Here is a 25,792-nt window from a genome sequence, read left to right as displayed (position 1 = left end):
AGCTTCAGGAGACTGAGACTTCAAAAAAAACCATGAGGACAACCTGCACCAGTCATGTCAGCCATCTGTAACTATGGTAAGAAGTGGAGACTTAAGCCCAGTGTGTCAAAGACAGTGTTAAGTATCAGGGGGGTAGCCGTGTTAGTTTGTATCCATAAAAACAACAAGGAGTCCGGTGGCACCTTAAAGACTTATGCCCAAATAAATCCATTAGTCTTTAAGGTGTCACCAGACTCCTTGTTGTTTTTTTAAAGACGGTGTTGTCATGTTTCTATCTCAACCACACCAACCCTTCACCAGAGCTCAACATCTTCTTGAATGGAGAACAACTAGCACATGGCCGAAGCTACTGGGAGTAATTAGGAGTAACTCTAACTTACACACTTACCTACAAGGACCACCTCACTAAGGTGGCTCAAAAGACAAAGAACAGAAATGGCCTCCTAAATAAGCCTGTGGGCTCAACTTGAGCAGCTAACATGCAAACACAGCACTAGTTCTCTAATACTCAGATGGAAAATACTGTGCTCCTCTGTGGTTAACCTCTTCCCATACAAAGCTAGTTGATGTATAACCGAATCAAATGATGAGAATAACAGAGGCTATGAGACCAACAAACACTGATGGCTACCAGTCCTCTCTAATATGCCTCCGCCTAACATCAGGCATTATATTGCAGCAAAGAATCTCCTTGACAAATTCCAGGAGACGCCACAACTGCCACTTTCCAAAAGATATGTGGGAAGTGCCTTGCCACCGACTCATCAGTAGAAGACCAATCTGGACTATGTGACTGACCACGTCTATGGTAGATGCTGTCATATTGTGGCTGGCAGAACAGCAATGAGCTGCTTCCTCTGTAAGAAACTCCTTCCTCATCACTCTGCTTGAGGAGAGACTGCCAGGCTTCAAGCAGCCATGCTATCGCTAGTGCAAGCAGAAGCAGATCAGATGTAGGGTGGGGAGGTGTGTGGCAAATGACCACAGCCGGGGTCTCAGGAACAGCCATCGGTGTAGCTGGTGTGCAGTCGAGGATGCTGCACACCTACTGAATGGGTGATCTGTGCTTTGTGATTTTGTGCTTTTCTGTCAGGAGGACTTTCCAGACTCCACACTGCTGATCCTGGGGCTACTGAATGACTAAAATGTGTGATGCCTTCGTAAGCCCTTTTGACTTTTTTAAATGTATATATTTCTCTTTTATCTCCCTACTTTATATTTTGGATTTTGAACTTTTTTCCATTTTTATTGTACCACTTGTGCACTCGCTAATACTATCTACAACAAACCTTCTCTCTCTCTCCCTTTGTCTCTCATTCATCCCTACCCCGCCTTCCCACCTGATGCCTACTCTCCCTCATTCCCTTTGCCCAGTGCATGCATAGTTTAATCAGCCCCTTCTTCCCTTCCTCCTCTCATTTCCCCTCACCTTTTCTCATTCCCAATCATTTTAGTTCCTTCCCTTCCTTATTCCCTGCTACTCTCTGACCCTTTCTTTTATTATTTTCTCTCTCCCTCGTCTCCCCTTTGATCATTCCCTCCCTCCATTCCCCATGCATGGCTCAGACAGTCATTCTCCTTTGAGTCATCTCTCTCCCCAGTCCCCCCTTGCACTCCAATATCTCCCCCCCCCCCCCGCCCAGGTCTGACAGACGCACTCCCCACATGGAAGAGGGAAACACAGTGAGCCTCTTAGCTGGAGTGGTGTGTGACTGCCCTTGCGTCAGTAGTGTGCCGTGTTGTACAGGACACTATGTGCGTTTGCTCTAGTAGATGTGATGCTCCTGTGGGGCTGGAGCTCTTTGCAATGTAACTGTCCCTTTAAAAAAGGAGAAAGCTTCTCACAATCTACCTCTGGACAAAAGGCGCTGGGATCTGACTGCTTGACTCCAGTTCAAGAGACAGGGGAGACAGAGAGCACAGAAAGAAGGGGAAAGAGGAGACCCTGCCACAAAAGAGGTGAATGGGGGCAGGGATTGGAATTAGTGACACTGGGGAGGGAAAAGCTTTGGAGGGGAAAAGCTTTGGCTGAGTGATGCTGAAGATGCAGGGAACTGTGTGTGTCTGGATCCTATTTTTGCTGAATGGGAGAAATAACTCTAACTTGCTACTGTAGCTAGTAGGCAAGCTCAGGGTTTGCCTGTGCGAACTCAGAAACTACAAGCTACCTGCTTTGCTTGAATGCAAAGGCTGATTATGTATGTCAAAGGTATTGGATGGTGATATGTGGGGGATTGGAAGAATTTGCTACACTGTCTAGATGACAGTAGTATTGTCAATTCCTGGGGGGCGAGGGGTGTTAAACTTTACTTATAGACTTGTATGAAAACTTAAATACTTTTTTTATGTAGAGATCCACAGTATACATTAAAGATAGTATATTTTGCATCAATATCTAGTACATAAAAATACAGGGTTCATTTCTTTGTGTAACCGAGAGTGAGTTCAAAAAAACTGTGTACAAAGGTGCACTGAATAGGGATATTTCTTAATAGTATCTATCCTCTAGAGTTTATTTATCTAAGATTATTTCAATTACACTTGTCTTCTATTTGGCATGTTTCACTGTTCTGACTTTTTTAAATGTACAGAGTTTTTCATTTATAAAATTAAAGACAAAATTGAAGAAATTCTTGTGGTGTGAGAGGAATTTGTCTTATCAGAAAGCAAATACAGATGTGCAAGAGCAGGAAAATACAGATGTATAAGTACAGGAGATGAATGGGGAGTTAATGTGGGGAGGGAAAGGGTATAGATTCCACGACTTAAGTTTTCTAGTGTGGTTATTATTTGTCCACAGCTTTTGATATCCCTTAATGTAATTTTGTAGCATGGATTTAAACTCATTAAAGATCCTTTGTAAAAATGAACAGCTCATATTACTAATATCTTCTATTCTGGAGGCTGTACGCGAAAGTATTTCTTGAGTAGAGAGGTCTACTATATCAAGGAGTATATTAAACAATTAGAATTACAAGTGATTTCTTGCAAGGCCCTAGTTTTTAGCAAGATTGTTTTGTTTAACTCATGTAATGCTAGTTTTCTGTTCCTGAAACAAATTTTAAAAAATTAAGTAACAATTTGCTTTTAGTTTCAAGGGTTTGTCAGAAGTTTCTGAAATATTGGTGTAACCTGGATTGTTTTAAACACAACTCATGTTACATCTGAAATAACCATTTAATAAAATAATCCATATACTCTCTTTGATGAACTGCTGAATTTCATTTATATTCTGGTTCTAATTGGTCTCATGCCATGTATGATTTGTTTGCTTTGCTTTTATCAAATGTATAGTGTATAATGTATTATTGCATTCTCTCCAGAGATCTTAATGAAATAGCAATCCAGGGAACAGTCGTGATTTCGACATGCCTTTCCATGTGGAGGGGCTGGTAGCTATAATTGTATTCTATCTGGCAATCCTGTTTGTTGGAATATGGGCTGCCTGGAAAACCAAAAATAGTGGCAGCGATGGAGATCGCAGAGAAGCTATCATAGTCGGTGGAAGAGATATAGGCTTGCTAGTTGGTGGATTTACGATGACCGGTATGATAAACCCTCCTTTTTATACCTGAAACATAGCATCTCATTCTTTCTTTCATATGAATAAAAGATATAGACAATATTGTGTTTTGAATAATGCAAAGTGGAGAAAAGAAATCTTAATTTCAATGCACAGTCATGATTTAAGATGGATGATTTTTGTTTGTTTGATACTGTATTTGTTTAATGAATAAGTAAATATGCCAGTCATTTAAATCATCATTATTATATTCTAAAGGAAGAATTAACTCTATTTATTTTACACTGATGCCGTATTAATCAGTAAAATAGAGACATTTTGGGGGAGTAATGATTTTAAATAGAAGACCGAGACATCCGAATTTTTCAGTGGAATGAATATACAGTTACTTTTATTATAGCATCCCAAACCTGTGGGTTAGAGATGTGTTTTGGGGAGAAAAAACTTTAAATGCAGAAAGGAATGGGAAAATATGCTGCAGCGAAGAGCATTTTTGATGCACTGGGCCAAATTTAATTCCACTGATTTCAATAGAATTACGCAAGGGATTATTTTGGCCTATTTTGCCATAGTTTGGCAAAATGACTTAATAGTGTATTGTGCATATTCATATTAGCAGACAGAGATTAGGAGAAGATTTGAGTTCTACTTTCAGTCATTCCAGCGCAACCTCTGAGACTCAAAGGGGTGCACTGGAGTGTCTGAGAGAACCACTGGACTAACGGAAGACAATGGGGCTACTCGTGTGAGTAACTCTTCAGTAGTATGAGTAAAAGCATCACAATCTGGTCCTCAATTACAAGTGTTTTCAGATATTCTATCTAATTTGTACAAAATTACATTGCATACAAACTGAACTGATATCTTTTTATTTAAACATATGTCATTTTGGTTTAGAATCATTCACATTTGTGATATTCTTAATGCAATTCCAACATGAAGCCCTTACACCCCCAATTTGGATTGATCAGATTCTATTGAAATTTCTTTCTTGTGATGTATTTCCAGCTTCAGAGTTAAGGAAGAGACTCATAAAAACTAAGAGCAAAATTCTGTGGTCCTTAATCAAGCAGAATTCCCACTGACTGCAATAGGAATTTTGCTCATTTAAGGACTGCACATTTGGCTGTTGACCAGGAAAATTGTTCAGGATGTTGTTTAAAGCCAATAGATTCTGAATCAAGACTAAAACTCTACTTCCCTCCCTCCACTGTTGTGTAGTGTAGTGTGTTCCTGCTGCCTGCTGAACTGCCACTTCTCCATTCAAAGGGGGCTGCATATCACTGACTAACTCTGGTTGGAACTTATTCGCCAAAATGAGGCAGTAGAAGTGACTGGAAGATGACGATTCCATTTTGTGGCAACTTCTGAAGTTTCCAAATTTGTTTTACTTCCACCTTGGAATGAAACCAAAACCTCTCAAACATTTTCAGGAAAGGAGGGTGTGGGGAGGCTGATGGTTAGGGTTAGGCCTCCGCTGTGGGAGACCCAAATACAAATCCCTGCTCTGCCTGATTTGGGATCAAAAACTCCACTCTGAATCAGGCAGAGCAGGGACTTTGAACCTAGGTCTATTACATCCCAGTCCTAACCACCAGGACACACACATCCTCCTGACACAATGCCATTATTATGAAAACATTCCAAAGGTTTTTCTCCCAAAACAAAGGAAGAACAAAAACAAATTTTTCTGAAACCTCAAAAGTTGCCACAAAACAGAATTGTCATCCTCTGATCATCTGTGCTGATGATGTTTCCTGTATTCACGCAGGGTCCAGTCCTGATGTCTTTGCTCAGGTAAAAATCCCATGTACTTTAAAGTGTAAGGCTTGATCATCCAAAGAGTGATGCACATGCTTAATTTTACATGCTGTGAGTAGCCCCACTGAAGTTAATGTGGGACTACCAATCATGCATAAAGTTAGTCCCATTCTAAGTTCAATGACACTTTGCACAGTGCTCAAATGTACACATATTCATACATTTATGCAGAATCAGGGCCTAAGTCTTGTTTGAATAGGGATGATTGGACCACACAGTTTGTAAAGCAGGATTGAAAGGCAATTTTTAAATGCAAGATGATGATAATCAACCATAATATACACAAAACTGCCATGTTACGCCTTGGTATTTTGATGCCTCCGAACAATGGGGGATTTTGATTTTTGTTGAGTATCTTGTGATATCCAGGCAGAATGAGTTAAAGGGCAGTATTTTAGTTTGAGTTTTGAAATTCCTGAATTTTAGGAATATTATTCCAACATAAATATATACCATTAATTCCCTTAATTGTTTAAATGCTAATTCAAAAACAAAGCCTGTCATGTAAATGAGAACATAAATGAAAAACTGCTTACTGAGCATCACAGCACACCCATAGCACAAACATGTGGAACAAAAAAACTTCAAAATTTTAAAACTTCCTTTTTAAAATTGTATTGATTAGAATAGGACCCAATTCTGCTACCTTGATGCCTGCTGAGTAGTGCCTTACTCCACAAGTAGTACCACTGAAATCAAAGGAGTGACCCCTAGGGTAAGGTGTTACTCAACACGAGGGTGGCAAAACTGAGTACCTAAATTTTAATATCAAATTGATGGCCCAGTTCTGGAGTCCATGGGAATCTTTGGATTGATTTCAATGGGAGTAGGATTCGGCTTAGATTTATTAACATTTATTTTGTAAATAAGCATTTGGACAGTTTATAAAATGTATACACCCACTTAATAATGTCAATGGGGAAAATCTAAATGGAGGTTTATGTTTCTTAAGAAACAGCTGTATTTAAAAGTAAATATGTTTTAACACAAAATGGTTCAAAGCTGAACATATCTGCTGTTCTCAAAATACAAAGAGTTAGAAGACTGAATTATGGACAAATCACAAAATTTCATTTTAAACCTGAAATTGTTTAAGATGTATTGAAGAACAAATTAAGCCTTTAACTCATGTATCATTTTACATGTATAAATTTGAATATGAGCAAAGTATTAGCATTTTATTTAGTAAAAAAAATTACCTCGGAGATGAGATCTGTGGCAAATTTCAGCCCACCATAAATGTTTATGGTTGTGACTAAACCCTGGGGGAAACCCTGGGAGTTGTTTAATCAAAATACTGCCACAGCCTAACAAAAGTGCTCCAAATGAAGACAGGATAATAATGATCCTCGGACACTGTTCTTCATTTTAGTCAGAGAGAACGCTACATTTTCTTACACGATGAAAAATTATCAATATGCTTGTGTGATCAGTAACTTTGTTTTACAAAATCTCATTAGCTTGATAACAATTTGAGTGATCAGTCAGCAGATTGTTTTATAAAGAAATGCTAGCTGGTTTTCTATCTGCATAACTACTAGAAAAATCCAATATTGTGATACGTGTTGACATGGAAAGATCATTTAATATAAATTTCTGTGTTTCTCATCTGAACTAAAAGCAGAATTTGGCTCCACATCATAATCTATAACATTGTAACCTATAGCATAATCTATAACATTTCTCTTGGTGTACATTTAAAATGGAAAGTTGGTGTTGTCTGTATTTCATCCAAAGTGCAGGCAGATAAAAGATTAAAATAGTCTCCCATATGTGACTGACTCTGTAGATTACTAGTTTTTTATTCCCTGTGTCTGGCTTGTTTAAAAAAGGGAGATCACACAATAACTACATTAAAATAACTTAAAAATTGGGGCTTAGCAAAGCTAAGTATCAGAAAATATACATCTAAGAATGAAATTTCATCCTTCTGTCATCCCAGCCATTATGGCTGTTATTTACTTATTTATTATGATGTATGCATTCCCAAAAGAGCACCTTCCCAATGTTCTAGGTTCTTTCAACAGATGTTTAAAAGACTTGCAGATTAAAATATAATTAGAATTCACTCCTCACCGCCAAATCCAGAAACTGACCAACCAAAAAATTAACACTGAACAATATTCCACCATATCCTCAAATACCAGCCCTTTCTCCTTAAAGCCTGGGAAAATAGATGAGCTCTGCAATGTCCAGTGAAGATTAACCAATTTGGGCTATTTGTGATAAGAGTGGAAAGTCATGGTGCTTCTATGGAGAATGTCCTTTCAGCATCCTCTCTCTCTAAGGCCTGGTCTACACTGGGGGGGGGGGGGGGTTGAACTAAGATCATAGAATCATAGAATCTCAGGGTTGGAAGGGACCTCAGGAGCTCATCTAGTCCAACCCCCTGCTCAAAGTAGGACCAAACCCAACTAAATCATCCCAGCCAGGGCTTTGTCAAGCCTGACCTTAAAAACCTCTAAGGAAGGAGATTCCACCACCTCCCTAGGTAACCCATTCCAGTTCTTCACCACCCTACTAGTGAAAAAGTTTTTCCTAATGTCCAACCTAAACCTCCCCCTCTGCAACTTGAGACCATTACTCCTTGTTCTGTCATCTTCTACCACTGAGAACAGTCTAGATCCATCCTCTTTGGAACCCCCTTTCAGGTAGTTGAAAGCAACTATCAAATCCCCCCTCATTCTTCTCTTCTGTAGGCTAAACAATCCCAGTTCCCTCAGCCTCTCCTCATAAGTCATGTGTTCCAGCCCCCTAATCATTTTTGTTGCCCTCCACTGGACTCTTTCCAATTTATCCACATCCTTCTTGTAGTGTGGGGCCCAAAACTGGACACAGTACTCCAAATGAGGCCTCACCAGTGCTGAGTAGAGGGGAATGATCACATCCCTCGATCTGCTGGAAATGCCCCTACTTATACAACCCAAAATGCCATTAGCCTTCTTGGCAACAAGGGCACACTGTTGACTCATATTCAGCTTTTCGTCCACTGTAACCCCTAGGTCCTTTTCTGTAGAACTGCTGCCCAGCCATTCGGTCCCTAATCTGTAGCAGTGCATGGGATTCTTCCGTCCTAAGTGCAGGACTCTGCACTTGTCCTTGTTGAACCTCATCATATTTCTTTTGGCCCAATCCTCTAATTTGTCTAGGTCCCTCTGTATCCTATCCCTACCCTCCAGCGTATCAACCACTCCTCCCAGTTTAGTGTCATCTGCAAACTTGCTAAGGGTGCAGTCCACACCATCCTCCAGATCGTTAATGAAGATATTGAATAAAACCAGCCCCAGCACCGACCCTTGGGGCACCCCACTTGATACCGGCTGCCAACTAGACATGGAACCATTGATCACTACCCGTTGAGCCCGACCATCTAGCCAGTTTTCTATCCACCTTACCGTCCATTCATCCAGCCCAGACTTCTTTAACTTGCTGGCAAGAATACTGTGGGAGACTGTATCAAAAGCTTTGCTAAAGTCCAGAAATAGCACATCCACTGCTTTCCCCTCATCCACAGAGCCGGTTATCTCATCATAGAAGGCAATTAGGTTAGTCAGGCATGACTTGCCCTTGGTGAATCCATGCTGACTGTTCCTGATCACTTTCCCCTCCTTTAAGTGGTTCAGAATTGATTCCTTGAGGACCTGTTCCATGATTTTTCCAGGGACTGAGGTGAGACTGACTGGCCTGTAGTTCCCTGGATCTTCCTTCTTCCCTTTTTTAAAGATGGGCACTACATTAGCCTTTTTCCAGTCATCCGGGACCTCCCTGATTGCCATGATTTTTCAAAGATAATGGCCAATGGCTCTGCAATCTCATCGGCCAACTCCTTTAGCACCCTCGGATGCAGCGCATCCGGCCCCATGGACTTGTGCTCGTCCAGCTTTTCTAAATAGTCCCAAACTACTTCTTTCTCCACAGAGAGCTGGTCACCTCCTCCCCATACCGTGCTGCAGAGTGCAGCTGTCTGGGAGCTGACCTTGTCTGTGAAGACAGAGGCAAAAAAAGCATTGAGTACACTAGCTTTCTCCACATCCTCTGTCACTAGGTTCCCTCCCTCATTCAGCAAGGGACCCACACTTTCCTTGACTTTCTTCTTGTTGCTAACATACCTGAAGAAACCCTTCTTGTTACTCCTAACATCGCCGGCTAGCTGCAACTCCAAGTGTGATTTGGCCTTCCTAATTTCACTCCTGCATGCCTGAGCAATACTTTTATACTCCTCCCTGGTTATTTGTCCAATCTTCCACTTCTTGTAAGCTGTTTTTTTGTGTTTAAGACGAGCAAGGATTTCACTGTTGAGCCAAGCTGGTTGCCTGCCATATTTACTTTTCTTCCTACACATCGGGATGGTTTGTTCCTGCAACCTCAATAAGGATTCTTTAAAATACAGCCAGCTTCCCTCGACTCCTTTCCCCTTCATGTTATTCTCCCAGGGGACCTTGCCCATCAGTTCCCTGAGGGAGTCGAAGTCTGCTTTTCTGAAGTCCAGGGTCTCTGTTCTACTGCTCTCCTTTCTTCCTTGTGTCAGGAGATACGCAAGTTCAGCTATGCGAATAGTGTAGCTGAATTTGAAGTACCTTAGTTCGAAGTACTTACCCGTCCTCACGGCGCGGGATCGAACTCCGCGGCTCCCCCGTTGACTCCGCCACCGCCGTTCACGGTGGTGGAGTTCCGGAGTCGACGGGAGCGCGTTCGGAGTTCAATATATCGCGTCTAGATGAGACGCGATATATCGAACTCCAAGAAGTCGATCGCTACCCGTTGATCCGGGCAGGTAGTATGGACGTACCCTTACAGACTGATTTTGCTCCTGCCCAAGCACCTGCCTTGATCATAGCCATAGCAACGAGAGAGGCAATACCCTAAGTGGGTATAAAATAGATTTCCTGAGGTTTGCACATATCTCAGAGATCTGATTCTGGGGGAAGAAGTCCCTGTTCATGCAGGGAGGTGGTGAGAGTTAACATCACCCCCACAGAATGGTTCAGGAAAAGGTCTGTTAAGAGATCCTTGGGTATAACCAGGTCAAGAGATGTTCTGTGCCATTGTCAGAACATTCTAAATAGCAGAAAGAACAATACAATGATCTGTTATCTTACGTATGCAACCATGTATGTACATTAGTATTACTGCATGAGCAGTTTTGTGAGGGAAGGAAACCGAAATGACCATGAAGTGAAGCCCAGCTGTTCTTTCCTAAAATGAAAGATTATCCCATTAGAAATGTGCTAATATATTAGAAACAGCACCTCATATAGTATATGATAAAATAAAAAAAAGTTTGGTCTGGTACTAAGGAAGCGGGTCAGTATTTCTGGGTGAAAAAAGGCTGTGCTGGACAAAATAATCCCTTCAGAGCCCTGATATACATACTCTTATATGATTTATAGCAGGTAAAATGACTAAGCAGCATAGGAAGAGAAGTGGGTGCACTGGAATGAGAAAGTCAGGGGTCCAGACCTTTACTCCCCAACCCAAATGCAACCAATGCTTGGTGCAATTGATTTGACTCAGCCAACAAGTTATTCCAGCCTGGGACTTTGAGTACTGGGCACCACTCTACAGATTCTATGTCCGCCTAGTGAAGAAGGTAAAACTTCCGTCCATCCACCTAAGCATTTTCAATGTAGACATTACAATCATAGTATCTAGGCACTTCAATCCCATTACTATATACTCTTTAACATACAGCTAGCAACACATATCACAGGCATGTCAGGACATTGGAGAACCAAACTAGACTGGACCATGTTTTCTCTAGCTTTTCCACCCATCCCTGTTAGGCGATACAAAAGCCTATAGTATGAGCAGTATGTCAGTGATTCTGTAATACTGGGCCCTGGTGCCAGGGATCAGTAATGGGGTGAGTGCTCTTTCTATCTCTCGATATCTGTGCATGCATTATTATCATTGCCAGTGTCTGTGTATTGTGCAATAAATCTTGGCAAGCTACCAAGATGTCCACTGACAACAGCAGGATCACAGGCAGAAGGATTTGGCCACTCTTACCAGGAGCAGATCTTCCGCTGCTGTCCCAAATACATCTCCTCAAAGATTTGCAGCTGAATACTGGACCAGGGCTATGATTCTGAATGCAGAATAGAAGATATTCATTATTTCTCTTTGTAGCCAGAACCCCACTGTTAGCTTTGTTCCTTAGCCTGTGGAAACGTACAAGATTTAGCTTCAAAATTAAAAAACACACAAACCCATATTTTGTACATGCTCAGTGGCTGAGTGATATTATTACAAAAAGTCTGAGAGAATACTGTAAACAATCTCCCATAAAAGTTTATTAAAATTTTTAAATAATTTGTTTTCATTTGTGTTCACCCCCCACTTGTCTTTGCTTTCTTCAAATATTCTAACAAATTAGTTTATTGGCATGAATGTTTGTAGAAACAGTGACTGCTGACAGCATATTGCAGAATACTCAGAAAAAGTGAATTTCGAATCACAAGTTTTTACACTGGAAGTATGATTCTAAGAGTTACATTCCTTCTCATCTAATCAGGAAATAAGAACAAAATCTTGTGACCTCCGTGTCCAATCAAAACTGCTCAGGTTTTGCATTTCTAAAATCTAACATTTGTAATGAACTGCCCATGAACAAACTACAGATCCAAACATTAATTCATAAATCTTATTCAGAGAGTATCTGTACAAATACATTAGAGAAAATCAAGATCTATTTGCAGACAATCTGCAAACAGGAAAATAAATCATATTCACTGCAATTATTTGCTATGAATTATTTGCCCAAATCTAATTACAATACACTTCTGAGTGTGAGATCTGCATTTGAGACTTCGTCTTGATCCTCAGCCTCCCAGGTCTGGTAATCTGCCACCAGAGACAGAATGAGTGCATTAGCTTCCAGTGGTTGGGAATATCACAAATATTACAGTTCTTTGTGTGAATGAGAGCAGGACCTCTACATATAGCACAACTCAGTTCAGGAATGTATCTTTAGAAGGCTTAAATACGGATGAGACAAAGTCTAAAAATTTTGATAGAAGGACATGCCCACCGTAGCTCTAATTTTTTTAAATGGCATTTGTAGAACTGAAAATTGGCTAAATCTGGAGATTTTTTTAACTTAGCTGGAGAGTGAAACTCGAGACACGTTTTAAGGACCCTCATTGGTTAAACTCTTGTTCAATTTAAATGTTAAGAATTTTCTGAGTTGAGTTCAGTTTATAGTTGTATGATAAATGTGGACCATCAAAATAGGGTTTATGTTTTCAGTTCTTCCTCCTCTTCTTTTCAGCCACCTGGGTTGGAGGAGGCTATATCAACGGGACAGCAGAAGCTGTGTATGTCCCAGGCTATGGGCTGGCTTGGGCTCAGGCACCCATTGGCTATTCCCTTAGTCTGGTTTTAGGTAAGCAAAAATAAATTAGTCTCTCCATTTCTTAAAATATACAGATGTTAAAATTGTTATTGGAATGCCCACAATTAGGGCCTGATGCAAAGGGCATTAACATTAATGGTGGGCCTTCCAGTGACTTTAATGGGCTTTCAATTAGGCCCTTAGAAAGGAAACTAATGCATTACTAATTACTGGAAATAATTGTATATCTTAACTCACCAAGACTTCCTTTGACACCCAGAGGTTAATCCTTCTGAATGCACTCGAGGACTACTACAACAATATAAAGCTTTTATTTTGAGTAGATTTTGTTTCTTTCAGATTGGTCAATGAAAGGTACTATATATGGCCCTCATCACCCTAATATTTGAGAACAATCTTGAATGTGTTTATCCTCACAATACCCCTTTGAGGCAGTGAAGTGCTATTATCAAGATTTTACAGGTAGAGAGCTGAGGCAGAGAGGCTAAGTGATGTGCCCAAGGTCACACAGGAAAGCTGTGGCAGAGCAAATAATTGACCTGAAGGTTCTCAACTCCTATGCTAGTGCCCTAAACAGTGGACTTTCCTTCCTCTCAAATTCAGAATGAAAGTCAAAATATACCAAAATTAGGAGGCTTACGCTGAACGGCTGCTAGTACATAAGGTATAAAGTATTGACAGTGTAGTTGTTTGTTTGTTTTTTAAATACAGTACTTTTGACTTCATAAATATAGTCTTACAGTTGTTTTAAATGGACATAGTATATTTTATTTGCACAAAAGAGAGTTGTTCTGACATCACAATTCCTTTTTTTAATTAAAAAAAAATCAGAAAGTAAAATTCATTGTAGAACAAGGGCTCTCAGATTTCTTCATAGGGTGGAGCACCACTTAATAAAGCTATTGTCTTGTGAACCACTTTCCTTCCCATGCACAATAGTATAGATTAACTCCTGGCTGATTTGTCATCATCTTATTATTTAACATGAGATCCCTGTATCAACTACAGCAATTGTTTGAATGGAAAAGTACTATCAGGAATTTATGTATTTATTTTTATCTCTTGGTAATGTGCTAAGTGTCCTTTCTGATAAAAATGGATCCCACTGTCTAGTTTGACTCTTCACTTCATTTCCACTCCCTTCTATTCTGTTCCTTTGTCTCCTACTGATGCTTTTCTGCCTCTTTTCCTCATCTCTACCTGTACATCCTTCCCCTGCCAGGTGGCTCCTTGCTCCCCCAGATATGCTTTCCAGTCATCTAACCCTGTTCTTCTCTTAGACATAATGCTGGGTAAATTCCTTCCTTTCTCATGCTGGGCATTCATGTCTGGCTTGTGGATACATCACCAAATAAAATTAGAGCAAAAAAAAATTGCAGTCCTGTTCCAATATGTTGATCCCAAGCTAAGCGCCTTTACATTAAATGAAAATGAACTGAGCACCACCCACAGCAGTCTGAATGCACTAAAGCACAGAGCCTTGCAAATCCCTATTTTGTTTTTCATAACCAGACCATGTGTGTTAGTGTTGTGCGTGTACATAGAGTAGGGGGTGTTAAATGATTTTCATTCATATTTATCCTGCTCTTTGAACCACTGTTTTCCTTACATGGAAAAATAAAACTTCCTTTCATATTTAGAGGATATTTTAATTACATTTTACATTTCTTTAAACATACAGTCCAACAGACACATTTACACCAGTGAAAAGCAGCAGTGTTTTACTGACTATAAATGCATTTCTCCACTAAAGTTGGCGTTTTTTGTTGTTTAATTTTTAGGTGGTCTATTTTTCGCAAAACCCATGCGCTCCAAAGGCTATGTGACAATGTTAGACCCATTCCAACAGCTTTATGGAAAAAGAATGGGAGGGCTACTGTTTATACCCGCTCTAATGGGAGAGATGTTTTGGGCTGCAGCCATCTTCTCTGCGTTAGGTAAGGGACCAGCGGTAAAAACATTAGTTCACTATCCAGAGGGAATTTTAGAAAATCAGAAATGCATAACAGAAGCACCAGTTCAAAACCAGCTCCTGAACCCAGAAACTACTTTAAAATGCGAACTACCCTGGCCAAACAGTTTTTAAAAGGACAGTTGTCTTGGTTTAGAGATACCCGATTATCAGAACCTTGATTATCTCAGTATACTTTAAAGCATTTTGTTATTTTCAGTCACACAATTTTTGTTGACAGCCTCAGAATCACAGCAACCAGGAGTAATAGCTATCAAAGAAAGAGGATAGTCACGCAACATTTTTGATAGTGCATATAAATGCTATAATCCCTAGCATTCAACCATTGTAGGATACCTAGCTGTAAAACAATTTCAATGGATCATAGAACATAGAAGCTGTGACTGATCAATGAGCCTAAATCTTGTTAAACTCTGAATGCATCTGTATTTGGAAAAATAAATAACATTCTTAGGTTTCAAAAATGATTCAGAGAACTAATGGAAACATGGTTCAGAAAGGAAGAGTAATATCTGTATATAGAAAATCAGACCTCCATTCTCCCATCCCTATTAGAGATTTGAATTTAGCTATCCCTTCAAAAATGGAGAAAACTCTTAAGTTAAATCACCATTAGTGGTCGTGACTCAAACCAAGTAACACACAGCGTGCACATATATAGTACTGCTTTACAGGGGAATCTTTTTTTAAACAAAAAATAAAATTTCAAGCTTCTTTCCAACTGTGCTCTGATTAACTGCAAAGCACTGGGGAACTTGTTCTCCATAATTTCATCACAAGACCCTTAAGAATCTGAGAGCAAACTGCCTGCTGAGGTGATGGGAAGTGAATGACTCGAAGAACTTTCTGAGAATTTAAAATGTTCTTTCTTTTTGAATGAAGATCAATTGATTTTTGAGAAGGCTTTATATTGTATTTCAAAGCAAGAAAGTAAGTATTGTGAATGCCTTTCTAGCATATTATATTAACAAGTGGTAATTAAAGACTATAAAATGGAGAGGTTTCTCCATTTTAGCTACTATTTGAACAAAGTCAACCATTTTGTGCTACAAAATTTACTGGACCATTCTCCCCTATGAAGGTTATATCCACTACAGGGAATAAGTTTTGACTCTGAATTTCCTCAGAGTTCTTCACTTGGGAGAAAGGGACAGGTTTGCAGCAGTCCAAGAAAGATATGTGGGTCCATCCCTGAACCCACGAATCTTGGAGGCTCTCTGAAGGCATCCATGAAGCAACAGCATGCCTCCCACTAGCCCCCTGAAGTCCTGAGACAACACAGCTTCTGCAGGAGCTGTACTGCTAGGTCTTTCCCAACTATGGGTTCACACGGACCTTAGTGATTACATACAGGAGAGATGCCACACCTGCAAGTCATTGTGATGGTTTAAATTAAACATTCTGCAATTAGTGGGGGAAGGATTTTTAAAATGAATGATAAAAGATGCACTCATGTGAGACTTTTTTTTTTCATCTAAGGAAAATATACTAATTGCTTTATTGAGATTCACTGTTTGAATGAATGTTAAAGTTTTATGCTATAGAAATAAAGTGTATTTAATCAATACTACAAAAGCAATTAATTTCTAGAGTAATGTCCATCATGTCCACCACATCTGGAAACACAGGGGGCTGGCCACTTTGCCCCCACATAAGCAGCTCAAAGTAGACTTAAAGCAATTGAAGAAGGTGGATGGAGAATTCCACCTGGGCAGGGAAATTAGCCTCTGCTGTAAATCCAGTGGAAGTGTCTCTTCTCCCTCCCCCCCCACCCCTTATCCCAGCCATTCCTCCACCCTCCACCATAAGAGGGGGGGTGTAGGCAGGCCAGGGAGGGGAGGGAGGCTCATGGAGAAGCACAGCTCCACTATACCCATCATCCAGTGATGTAAGTAAGGTCCATCCCTGTGCAGCACCAATTGGTGCCAGAGTTGGGCAGCTGTGAATTAGGGAAGCCAACATAGCTTGGACAGAGCATGAAATCAAAGCCATAGTCTCCTGGCCCTTGTGAGGGCGCACAGTGTGAGGAGAGGATGTATGACAGAGCCTGCCTTCCTTCCCTCTTCCCAGCCTGGGTCAGAAAGAGGCAGAATTGCAGTTGCTACAATTAACAGAACACAGGATCTGGGACTGCTCTGTCCCTACTCCTTCAAGGGCATATGGTGTTGCAAATGAGGTGAGGAGGAGACAGGGCCATATCCCTGCCCTATAACCAGGCACTGGCCCGTAGAGTTGTCACGTGGAAAGGGGTGTAGCTGCAAGCACATAATCCCAGCATGTTCAGGAGCTCCAGGAGGCTTTCTGTCTCCCTGGGATGAGGCAGAATGCAGCTCCTTATTATCCACTGGATCTCAAAAGCAAAAAAAACAGGCCAAAGCAAGCAAAGTACAGTTTTATTTTGCAGACTGTGACATATCTTGAAACTGGCATCTGAAAGGAGACTGAAGAGAGCAGAATAGCTAAAGTCTTTTGTTTTCCCCTCCAGGTGCCACCATAAGTGTGATCATTGATATTGATGTCAATATTTCAGTGATTGTTTCTGCCCTGATTGCAATTATGTACACCCTAGTGGGTGGACTCTACTCAGTGGCCTATACTGATGTGGTTCAGCTCTTCTGCATCTTCCTGGGGCTGGTGAGCTTGCTCATTTATATTTTGTTGTTGTTGTGGTCTTGCTCTGGAAAATGGGCCAAATCCAGAGGCCCAGAGCCCAGCCTAAATGGCCGATTGGGAACTAAGTATGGTCACTGGGAGTGGGGAGAAGAAATCCTTCCCCTCACCATGCTGCCAAGCAGTGTGGTTCTGCAGAGATATTACTTCAGCAGTATAAAGTAGCCTTTCACAGACCCAAAGATCCAAAGACCCAAAGAGCTTCTGCTCGAAGGAGGACTGGAAGATTCTCGCAGCAGTGGATCTACACACCTGTCCTATAACCAACCAGTCCTGCCCCCTTTTCCTCATGCAAAGCCTCCACATCCAGAACTGCTCCCATTTGATTCCAGAGGGACCTCTGTGAGCACAAAGCTGCATTTGTGCCAGTGAGCCCATACACTGACACCGTGTTGGAATTTGAAGGAGGGACACAGGACTCTATTCTCCAACTCATTCCATCCCTTTGAACCATTCAAGCAATGCCAAACCTCTTGTAATTCCTCAGTTGGGATTGCACCTGGTATAGAGGAGTCCCAGCTGACGTAGTCACCTCCCTCCCAGCAGCCTATCGCACAGAGGGTGAAGAAGTGCAAGAGAGAGAGGGGGGGACTGCTTCAGAAATCCCCAGCTGGCATATGGTCCCTAGGGCACCATAGCCTTCAGGCACAGTTCAGAGCAGTCTCTAGACTGTCCTAAACTATGCCAGGGTTTGGGATTAGGGCAGAGAATTACTGAATCCACTGATACATTACTGAATTTCCAGAGAAACCCCTCCCTTTCTGTGCAGTTCAACATAAATTGGACGCAGCAAAGAATCTGCCCTTTAATCATTGTATGTGTGTATGGTACATACAACAGCTACATTAAACGAACATTATTAAGATTGCAAAGTCAAACATTCAATTCTTAAAAAGCAACAGAGAGTACTGTGGCACCTTTAAGACTAAAAGATGTATTGGAGCATAAGCTTTCGTGGGTGAATACCCACTTTGTCAGACGCATGTAATGGAAATTTCCAGAGGCAGGTATTCACCCACGAAAGCTTATGCTCCAGTACATCTGTTAGTCTTAAAGGTGCCACAGGACTCTTTGCTGCTTTTTAAGAAATGAATGTTTGACTTTGCAATCTTAATAATGAGAGCACAAGAGAGATAGGCTCCCTGTTCTCAGTTCAGGTGCCCAGACCTGGACTCAGCACAACTCGCAGCACCCAGAGCGTCAATTGAAAGGAAGGTGCTGATCAGCTCTGGGCTGGAGCATGCCCAGTGTGGATAGAATCTTCAGAGATTTTAGTTCCTACAATCTAAGAAGATCCTACTGAGAATATGTGAAGTGTGATTTTTCTAAAGCTTGGAACTTGACTAAATTTGAGCAGAATGTCATGGGGATGAACAAGGCACATCCCTGGGGCAAACACCAGCCCCTCTTGCCAAATTTCAAGTGACTGCTCCAATAACAGGGACGTGCAGCTGGTTTCATTTTCCTAAAGGGGACTCAGCTTTCAAAAGTTTGGGAAACATTGATTTATAGCATAATTCCCTCTTATCTATATACATTTGGTTTTTATGTGTACCTACATTTTGTGCCAAACTTTCCACTGGCATAACTCTGCGGACTTCAGTGCTGTTGCGGATTAGCCACTGGACCAATGGGGCCCCTGCACAGGAGTGCCAAGCAGGCAGGTGGGGGTGAGCCCCTGCGCCCTAACCCCATTTCCTTGGCAGGACCACCAGGCGAGCAGAGTGTGGAGCAGGGGAGTGGGGGTGCTGCAGGCGGAAGCGGTGGGGAGGGGCCCCCACTTGCTCTGGCCCAGGGCCCCACAAAGCCCTAATCCACCTCTGCTTCAGTGAAGTTACACCAACAGAGAATATGATTCTCTTATGATTAAACTTGGCATTTGAGCTAAAGCACACAGTATGAGGAAAAATACTGAGTAAAATTTTTCATACAATAATTTCATAATTTTTGCACAGACTGCTACACTCAATAAAATGTCACTCTTTGGTTATAGTGGATCAGTGTTCCTTTTGCAATGTCACATCCTGCAGTTAAAAACATTGGATTCACAGCTGCGCAGAAAGAGTCTTGGCTTGGATCCATTGAATCACTTGATGTCTACTCATGGCTTGACAACTTCTTTTTACTGGTAAGTAATGCCTTGTATGAAAGAATAAAGCATTTAATCATTCGTAGTGTATTGCCATGTGACGTGTAAATGTAAAGTGGCTAATTAAAAGTTGCCAGTAAACTATGCATGGAGGTTTTTAACTTCTTCACTGCTGGTGAATATACCAGGTATATCCTGATAGTCAATAGATTTCAATGACATTTCAGTAGAATATGGCAACAGAGCAACTGAAGTAGAGGGCCATCAGCAAAGCAGTTAAATATTGTTTAGCTGAAAGAGTTGACCTAGTTAAAGTTAAGGAATAAAATAGGGATATGATTTAACAGATGGCATTCTTGCCAGAGCATTATATTGTACTACTATACTATATTCTATAAATACTATATACAGCTGATTAAAGATGCCACAGTTGTAGGTGAGTAAGAAAACCTTGGATGGCTGGACAGACAAATGCATGCCAGAGTGAAACTGAGTTTAATATTTGCAAAATCCATTTAATATAGAAACGGCTGGTAACTCCATGTATTCTTAAGGTTGCCCAACACTTTGCATTATAGCATCCTTCTTTTCAGTTGCTTATAACTTTGGACGTATAATTTTCCATTCCAGGTGAATGCCTCAGGCTGAATGAATTTATTTATTTATTTATTTATAAAATTTCAGCCAAAATGGTTCAGCTGTTTCTGAGAATGGAGTTAGAAAATACATGGGGTTTTTTTTGCCTATATTAAAAGATTCTGCCAACCTTTCCTTTGAGAAGCCAAGCACCCCCATGCTTTAGAGCAGGAGCTTGGAATTTGATGCCCTGTGTGCCAAGGATGTAACTTTTGCTATCCCTCTGAAAATCAGGCAAATGTGGCCAAGCTGGGGAAGGAGTAGAGGAATAGAACATATTACTCAAGGGGAAGAGGTTTGTTTGGTGGTTCTGAAGGTTCCAACCCTGTTGATGGCCCATGAGGTTGTCAATATGGTGCCACGTGATGGAATTTCTGTTTCTCCATTTGTTTTTTTTAAAAACATAGGTAGTTACATGCATAAATGCAAAAAAAGTGTTAAAAAACACTATTAAGACTGTAAAGACAAACATTCAAAAATGAAGAAATGTCAGAATCAAGGTAGCCTGTGTAACCTTAATTGGGCCACTTTGTATGTATGTATTATGATAACAGTTGTTCACTATATGATCACCACATGCTATTTTTTCCACAGGACCCCTGCCATACTCAATGCACAGGATGGCTGGCGCTCAATTAATGAGCAACTGCTTAATAGTTTGTTTTTTCTTTGTTCAATGTGTGGCCCCATTCCTTATATTTTGGACACTATTCAGACCCTGTTCTCAAGACAGACTTGACATTGCAACCTTAGTAATGTACTTTTAATGTAGATTTTTGTGTGTCATTTTAAATTTACTCAAACATGATTCCTGTTATTCAACAAGATAGAAGAAGAGATGCACCATTTTTAAAAGAAAAAATATTGTTTCTCTACCATTATGATGGTTTGAAAGTTCTGTGCCACTGCTTTCTTAGACTTTCCATTGCTATTACTTTGGCTGCATGGGGCTTAGAAGAATTATTTGAAAACTGGGTTGAAAGTACATAGTTGCATGATTTGGAGGTCTAAAACATATGTCAAATACAAAGAAATGTTCATTTCAAATCCCACTGGTGCCTAAGGTAGATCTTGTTGGCTTTAAGAGGGTGCTCTGTATGTCAATTCTCCATCTATGAAATTAGTTGATAATATTTCCTAATCTTTTTTGTAAGGCTTAATTAGTATTTGTGATGCTCATTGAGATCTTTGGATGACTGGTGAAGTGCAAAGTATTAATGATAATTACTCAAGGGAATGGCCTGCACAGAAAAGGAGAGATGTGATTACACATCAAAAGATTTCAGTGTTATTTCAGATGGTGAAAGTATTCAATTGTTATGGGTTGTGACTGCTGAAATTTTTGAGAGTATATATAATTGAGATAGTAACAACACTGGATAGGAGCAGATTATTGGTGTTTCTTGCTACGGTGTATATAAATATATCAAAGAAACCCTCAGTAAACCAGAAATGATAGAATATTGTTTATTGTACTTGCAGATGTTGGGAGGAATCCCATGGCAAGCATATTTTCAGCGAGTTCTTTCTTCTTCATCTGCCACATATGCTCAAGTATTATCCTTTCTGGCTGCTTTTGGCTGTCTTGTGATGGCCCTTCCTGCGATACTCATTGGTGCAATAGGAGCATCAACAGGTAAATGACTGACCACAGTGAATGTAACTATGGCTATCAGCATGTGAAAACCCTTATAGAGTGTGTGTTCAATATAATCCAGCCAGGTAATATCATTAAACTTCTCCTGATTTCCTTTACACAAGAATAGACCTGAATGTAATTGTATAGAACATTCTTCTGACTCCAAGTATCCCGCAGCTCAGTCTAATGATGTAAATATTTAATATATTTCCAATACACTCATGAACTACCTATTGTAAATGTATAAAACTACCTTCTATTGAATGGAATCAGAGCAAGTTAATTGTGTATGTCATAGACCTTATGCAAATACCATCTAACAGAGATTCTACTATTGTTCAAGTGGTACAACCGTGTGCTATTACAGCTGGAATTTTGTCCCTGTTGCTGCCATTATTTCGCCTCTCCTAGATGTTCACAGACTTGGTACAATATTTTAGTTTGAATTACATCCTGATATTAGCTATTTATTATTAATCATATAATTCCTGTTTATATTGCCTAGGAGCCAGTCAATGATCATGGACCCATGTTGTTAGGCATTGTGCAAGCATAACAATAAGATATTTCCTATTCCAAACACCTGGGCAGTGGCTATGTAGGTAAAGCCACCTGGTGTTCAGCAATCGCTGACACATATCCTGGGCCATTCCTTCCTTCTACTCCAGTTCAGCAACAGAATGGCAGGAAAGGTGGTTGCTCCTATTGTTGCACTGCTCTCTGGGGAAGTCTGTGGTCTTAACACATCATGCTGTGCTGCCCCAGGGAAGTGGTCAATGCAGAACAGTGATGTGCAGCACCAAGAATCTGTTTTCTTTGATGCTGCTAATGACTGGGAGGAGTTGGGGGCAGAAGACTTTTCGTAGACCGGGCCTCGTGGTTGACAGGGATAGTCCAGTGCACTGATTTCAAAGAGTCAGATGAGGGCAGCAGGCTATGTGGGCACCTAAAAGATTCCAGGCAGTCAGGAAGGTTTGAGGGCCACTGCATCAGAACATAGCAACAAAAAAGAAAGGGGCCTTTCGGGTGCAGAGGTTAGTGGGGACGGCGCTAGCACAACTCATCAGTTTCATTGTGAAATCAGCAAAGTTAGTCAGGTATATTTGGAGTGTTCATTCTGAAATGAGCCTACTCCTCCAACTGAACCTCAGGTGGTACAAACCCCCTGCAAAGCAGAACAGCTGGTTTAGATTTGCTGCACCATCTGAACTCAAATTGGCAAGGTTTGCATAGGCTCAATGAGCATGAATGAACATGACAATATGCACTGGCTCACTGATTATTCACAAAAGCAAAGAAGTCAATATGTATCCTACACAATAAATTACGTATATATGTGTATATATTTGTATTACAGATTGGAACAAGACTATGTATGGTTTACCAGACCCCACAGAGAGGGAAGAAGCAGATATGATTTTACCAATTGTGCTTCAATATCTTTGTCCTGTCTATATTTCTTTCTTTGGCCTTGGTGCAGTATCTGCTGCTGTAATGTCATCAGCTGACTCTTCAATCTTATCAGCGAGTTCTATGTTTGCTCGAAACATTTACCAACTTTCATTTCGACAAAATGTGAGATTAAATTTCAATTTATTTTTGTAATGAAAAGGGCTTGGGGAGACTTTCAAAGTGACATTGAAAATTTTCTCCATTTGTTTCTATCTCTAGTAAGATAAAAAGTAACATTTCTCTTATTACAGTATATTAAATGAAGAAAATGAAAAAATCACAGAAATCTTGGTAATTATGATTAATTTACATAGGTGAAGAAGTAACATCTGCTGCAACTGCATTTAGCTCTATTCATGATGTTACAATATACTTGAGCAATTCCTAATTATTATTGTCAGTACAAGTTTTATTAAATCATTAACTATGAGACATTTTCAGAACACCAATTAACATAAAAAATGCTTAGAAATCATTTGACAAATTGAAATTGAACAGAATGAACTATATAAAAGCCTGTCAGTGTAAATGAAGTGATATGTTCTCACATCAACAAATTGTTTCATGATGTGCTTATTTTTAAAATTCAGTTCTGTCTACTTGTTCTTTTGCTTGTGCACTATATTAAACTTTTTCCCTAAAGCTGCAAAAAATTGGGGGTGACAGCCACGCTCTTTGAATTTTTTTCTTCTGACATGCTATATATCTTGCTAAATCTTTCACAATATCTGATTATGCAAAATCCTCTGATTTTTCAGTCTTGTGTATGATCTAATCATAATAAAAGTCATACATGCATTACTATGGAAAACTAACACTTTTTTTCTTTTTTCTTAGGCTTCAGACAGGGAAATAATTTGGGTCATGCGAATCACTATTTTTGTCTTTGGAGCATCAGCGACAGCAATGGCACTGCTAGCTAAGTCAGTTTATGGACTCTGGTATCTCAGTTCTGATCTTGTTTACATCATCATCTTCCCTCAACTCTTATGTGTGTTATTTATCAAAGGAACCAACACTTATGGTGCCATTGCAGGATATTTGTTTGGCCTCCTTCTCAGAATTACTGGAGGAGAACCATACCTCTACCTTCAGCCCTTGATCTTCTATCCTGGTTACTACACAGATAAAAATCATATATACATCCAACGCTTCCCATTTAAAACACTTGCTATGCTCACCTCCTTCTTCACTAATATTGCAGTCTCCTACCTAGCAAAATATTTATTTGAAAGTGGTTCTTTGCCACCAAAATTAGACTTCCTTGATGCTGTTGTTGCGAGGTACAGTCAAGAAAACATGGACAAAGCAACTCTTGTAAAAAGTGACAATATTATATTAAATGAGCTTGCACCGGTGAATCCTCGGCGCAGTCTGACACTGAACTCAACTTTCACAAATAAGGAGGCCTTCAGTGATGTTGATTCAAGTCCAGAGCTATCCAGTGCTGAAGATAACTTAGTGACCAACACAAAATGAAATTCTGCTTTCACGTAAAATGCAGTGCAACAGGGTATCCCATCATGAATGGTAAGAGGCATATTAGCAGAAGAAAAACAGGGACCAGGAATAAAATGCCACTGCACAATTCTTTAAATCACTTCTGTGAGAGTGGGAGCCTGTGAAATAAACTGTTGTATTTTATTATCAAACTTGTTGCGTTGGGTTATAGAATATCAAACAAAGGATAAATTCCGCATCTCCCCCCCCCCCCCCCCGCCCCATGCAAACAGATCTTGATACTACAGAATTTAATAAATATATAAAACACAAAATATACGTAACAGAAAATAGTGAAAACTATTTAGGTCAGCCAGTATATAAAGATACTTGACATTTGTATTCAGTCATCTGTGAGATTATGATATGGTCACTCTAAAATAATGAGCAGTCAACATTATATTGCACTAACTCAAAAATATATGGTCACTACTATAAGTGATTCATTGCTAATTATCAGGTTGCTTGAACAAGTGATAATTAACAATCTTTCTTGCTTTTTCTTATAACAAATTTCGTAAAAATACATCCAGTATTTTATTATTTGAATTAAGTGTGTGATTAACAATAAGTTCCTTATAGGAGGGTTAAATGTGTTATTCTTACAAAAGGTTAAAAAAGATATCACTATTTTAAAGTGGTGTTATCATATACAATATGCAAGATAACCTTAAATAAAGTATATTACTACAGATGCCTTTCCTTTCTAGCTCTGAGAGGCTGTCACCAATAGAGGATAAAAAACTTGTTTATTAAAAAAATTAAAGCAATAAATCGAGTTGAAAATTAAGCTCTGGGTGAAGTAATGGAAATTTATGCTTTCTAGAAGTAAATACAGTTTTGCAGTTGTGATAAAAGAAACAATTTCTTCACTCAGTGTCAAAATGAATATTGGACATAAACAGTCTGCTGTGTGGAAATGTAACAGTGCGGAGTCCATTAACAGTATGGGGAATCAAGAGGGCTGGATGGAATATGGGGGTTGGAAATCTGTAGAAAATTTTAACTTTTCATCAACAAAACAAAACTTTTTCAAACAAAAAATGCAATCTATTTTATTCGGGGGGTTGCTGTGAAGCGTCTATGGAAAGTGGACATGTGGAAAAATTCACTTTGTTGAAAACTCAATTTTTTAT

General features: G+C 39.9%; 1 protein-coding gene across 2 annotated transcripts; it reads left to right on the top strand.

The window, feature by feature from the left end:
- Window positions 1-1,778: 1,778 nt before the first annotated feature.
- Window positions 1,779-24,793, top strand: SLC5A7 (solute carrier family 5 member 7). 2 transcript variants are annotated; one of them, XM_039503172.1, is made up of 8 exons: window positions 1,779-1,959; window positions 12,615-12,728; window positions 14,480-14,635; window positions 17,156-17,304; window positions 19,334-19,468; window positions 21,548-21,701; window positions 23,062-23,279; window positions 23,994-24,793. In XM_039503172.1, exons 1-8 carry the CDS (start codon window positions 1,779-1,781, stop codon window positions 24,633-24,635), a joined length of 1,749 nt encoding a protein of 582 aa, XP_039359106.1. In that variant the 3' UTR covers window positions 24,636-24,793. The 2 variants fall into 2 exon arrangements, with proteins under 2 accessions (XP_039359106.1, XP_039359096.1); XM_039503162.1 differs by lacking the exon at window positions 1,779-1,959 and adding an exon at window positions 3,369-3,546.
- The last annotated feature ends 999 nt before the right edge of the window (window positions 24,794-25,792 follow it).

The sequence above is a fragment of the Mauremys reevesii genome, linkage group 1 (assembly GCF_016161935.1).
Source record: "Mauremys reevesii isolate NIE-2019 linkage group 1, ASM1616193v1, whole genome shotgun sequence".
NCBI lineage: Eukaryota > Metazoa > Chordata > Testudines > Geoemydidae > Mauremys > Mauremys reevesii.
The sequence above is the reverse complement of the archived record's forward strand: the minus strand, read 5'-3'. Positions and strand labels throughout refer to the sequence as shown.

Excerpts from the sequence above, each read along its gene's own strand:
- SLC5A7 (XM_039503172.1), top strand. The coding sequence starts at position 1,779 with ATGCTCCTGTGGGGCTGGAGCTCTTTGCAATGTAACTGTCCCTTTAAA. Across the intron at positions 19,469-21,547 it reads TTGACAACTTCTTTTTACTG|ATGTTGGGAGGAATCCCATG; the intron begins GTAAGTAATGCC and ends TTGTACTTGCAG. Across the intron at positions 21,702-23,061 it reads TGCAATAGGAGCATCAACAG|ATTGGAACAAGACTATGTAT; the intron begins GTAAATGACTGA and ends TTTGTATTACAG.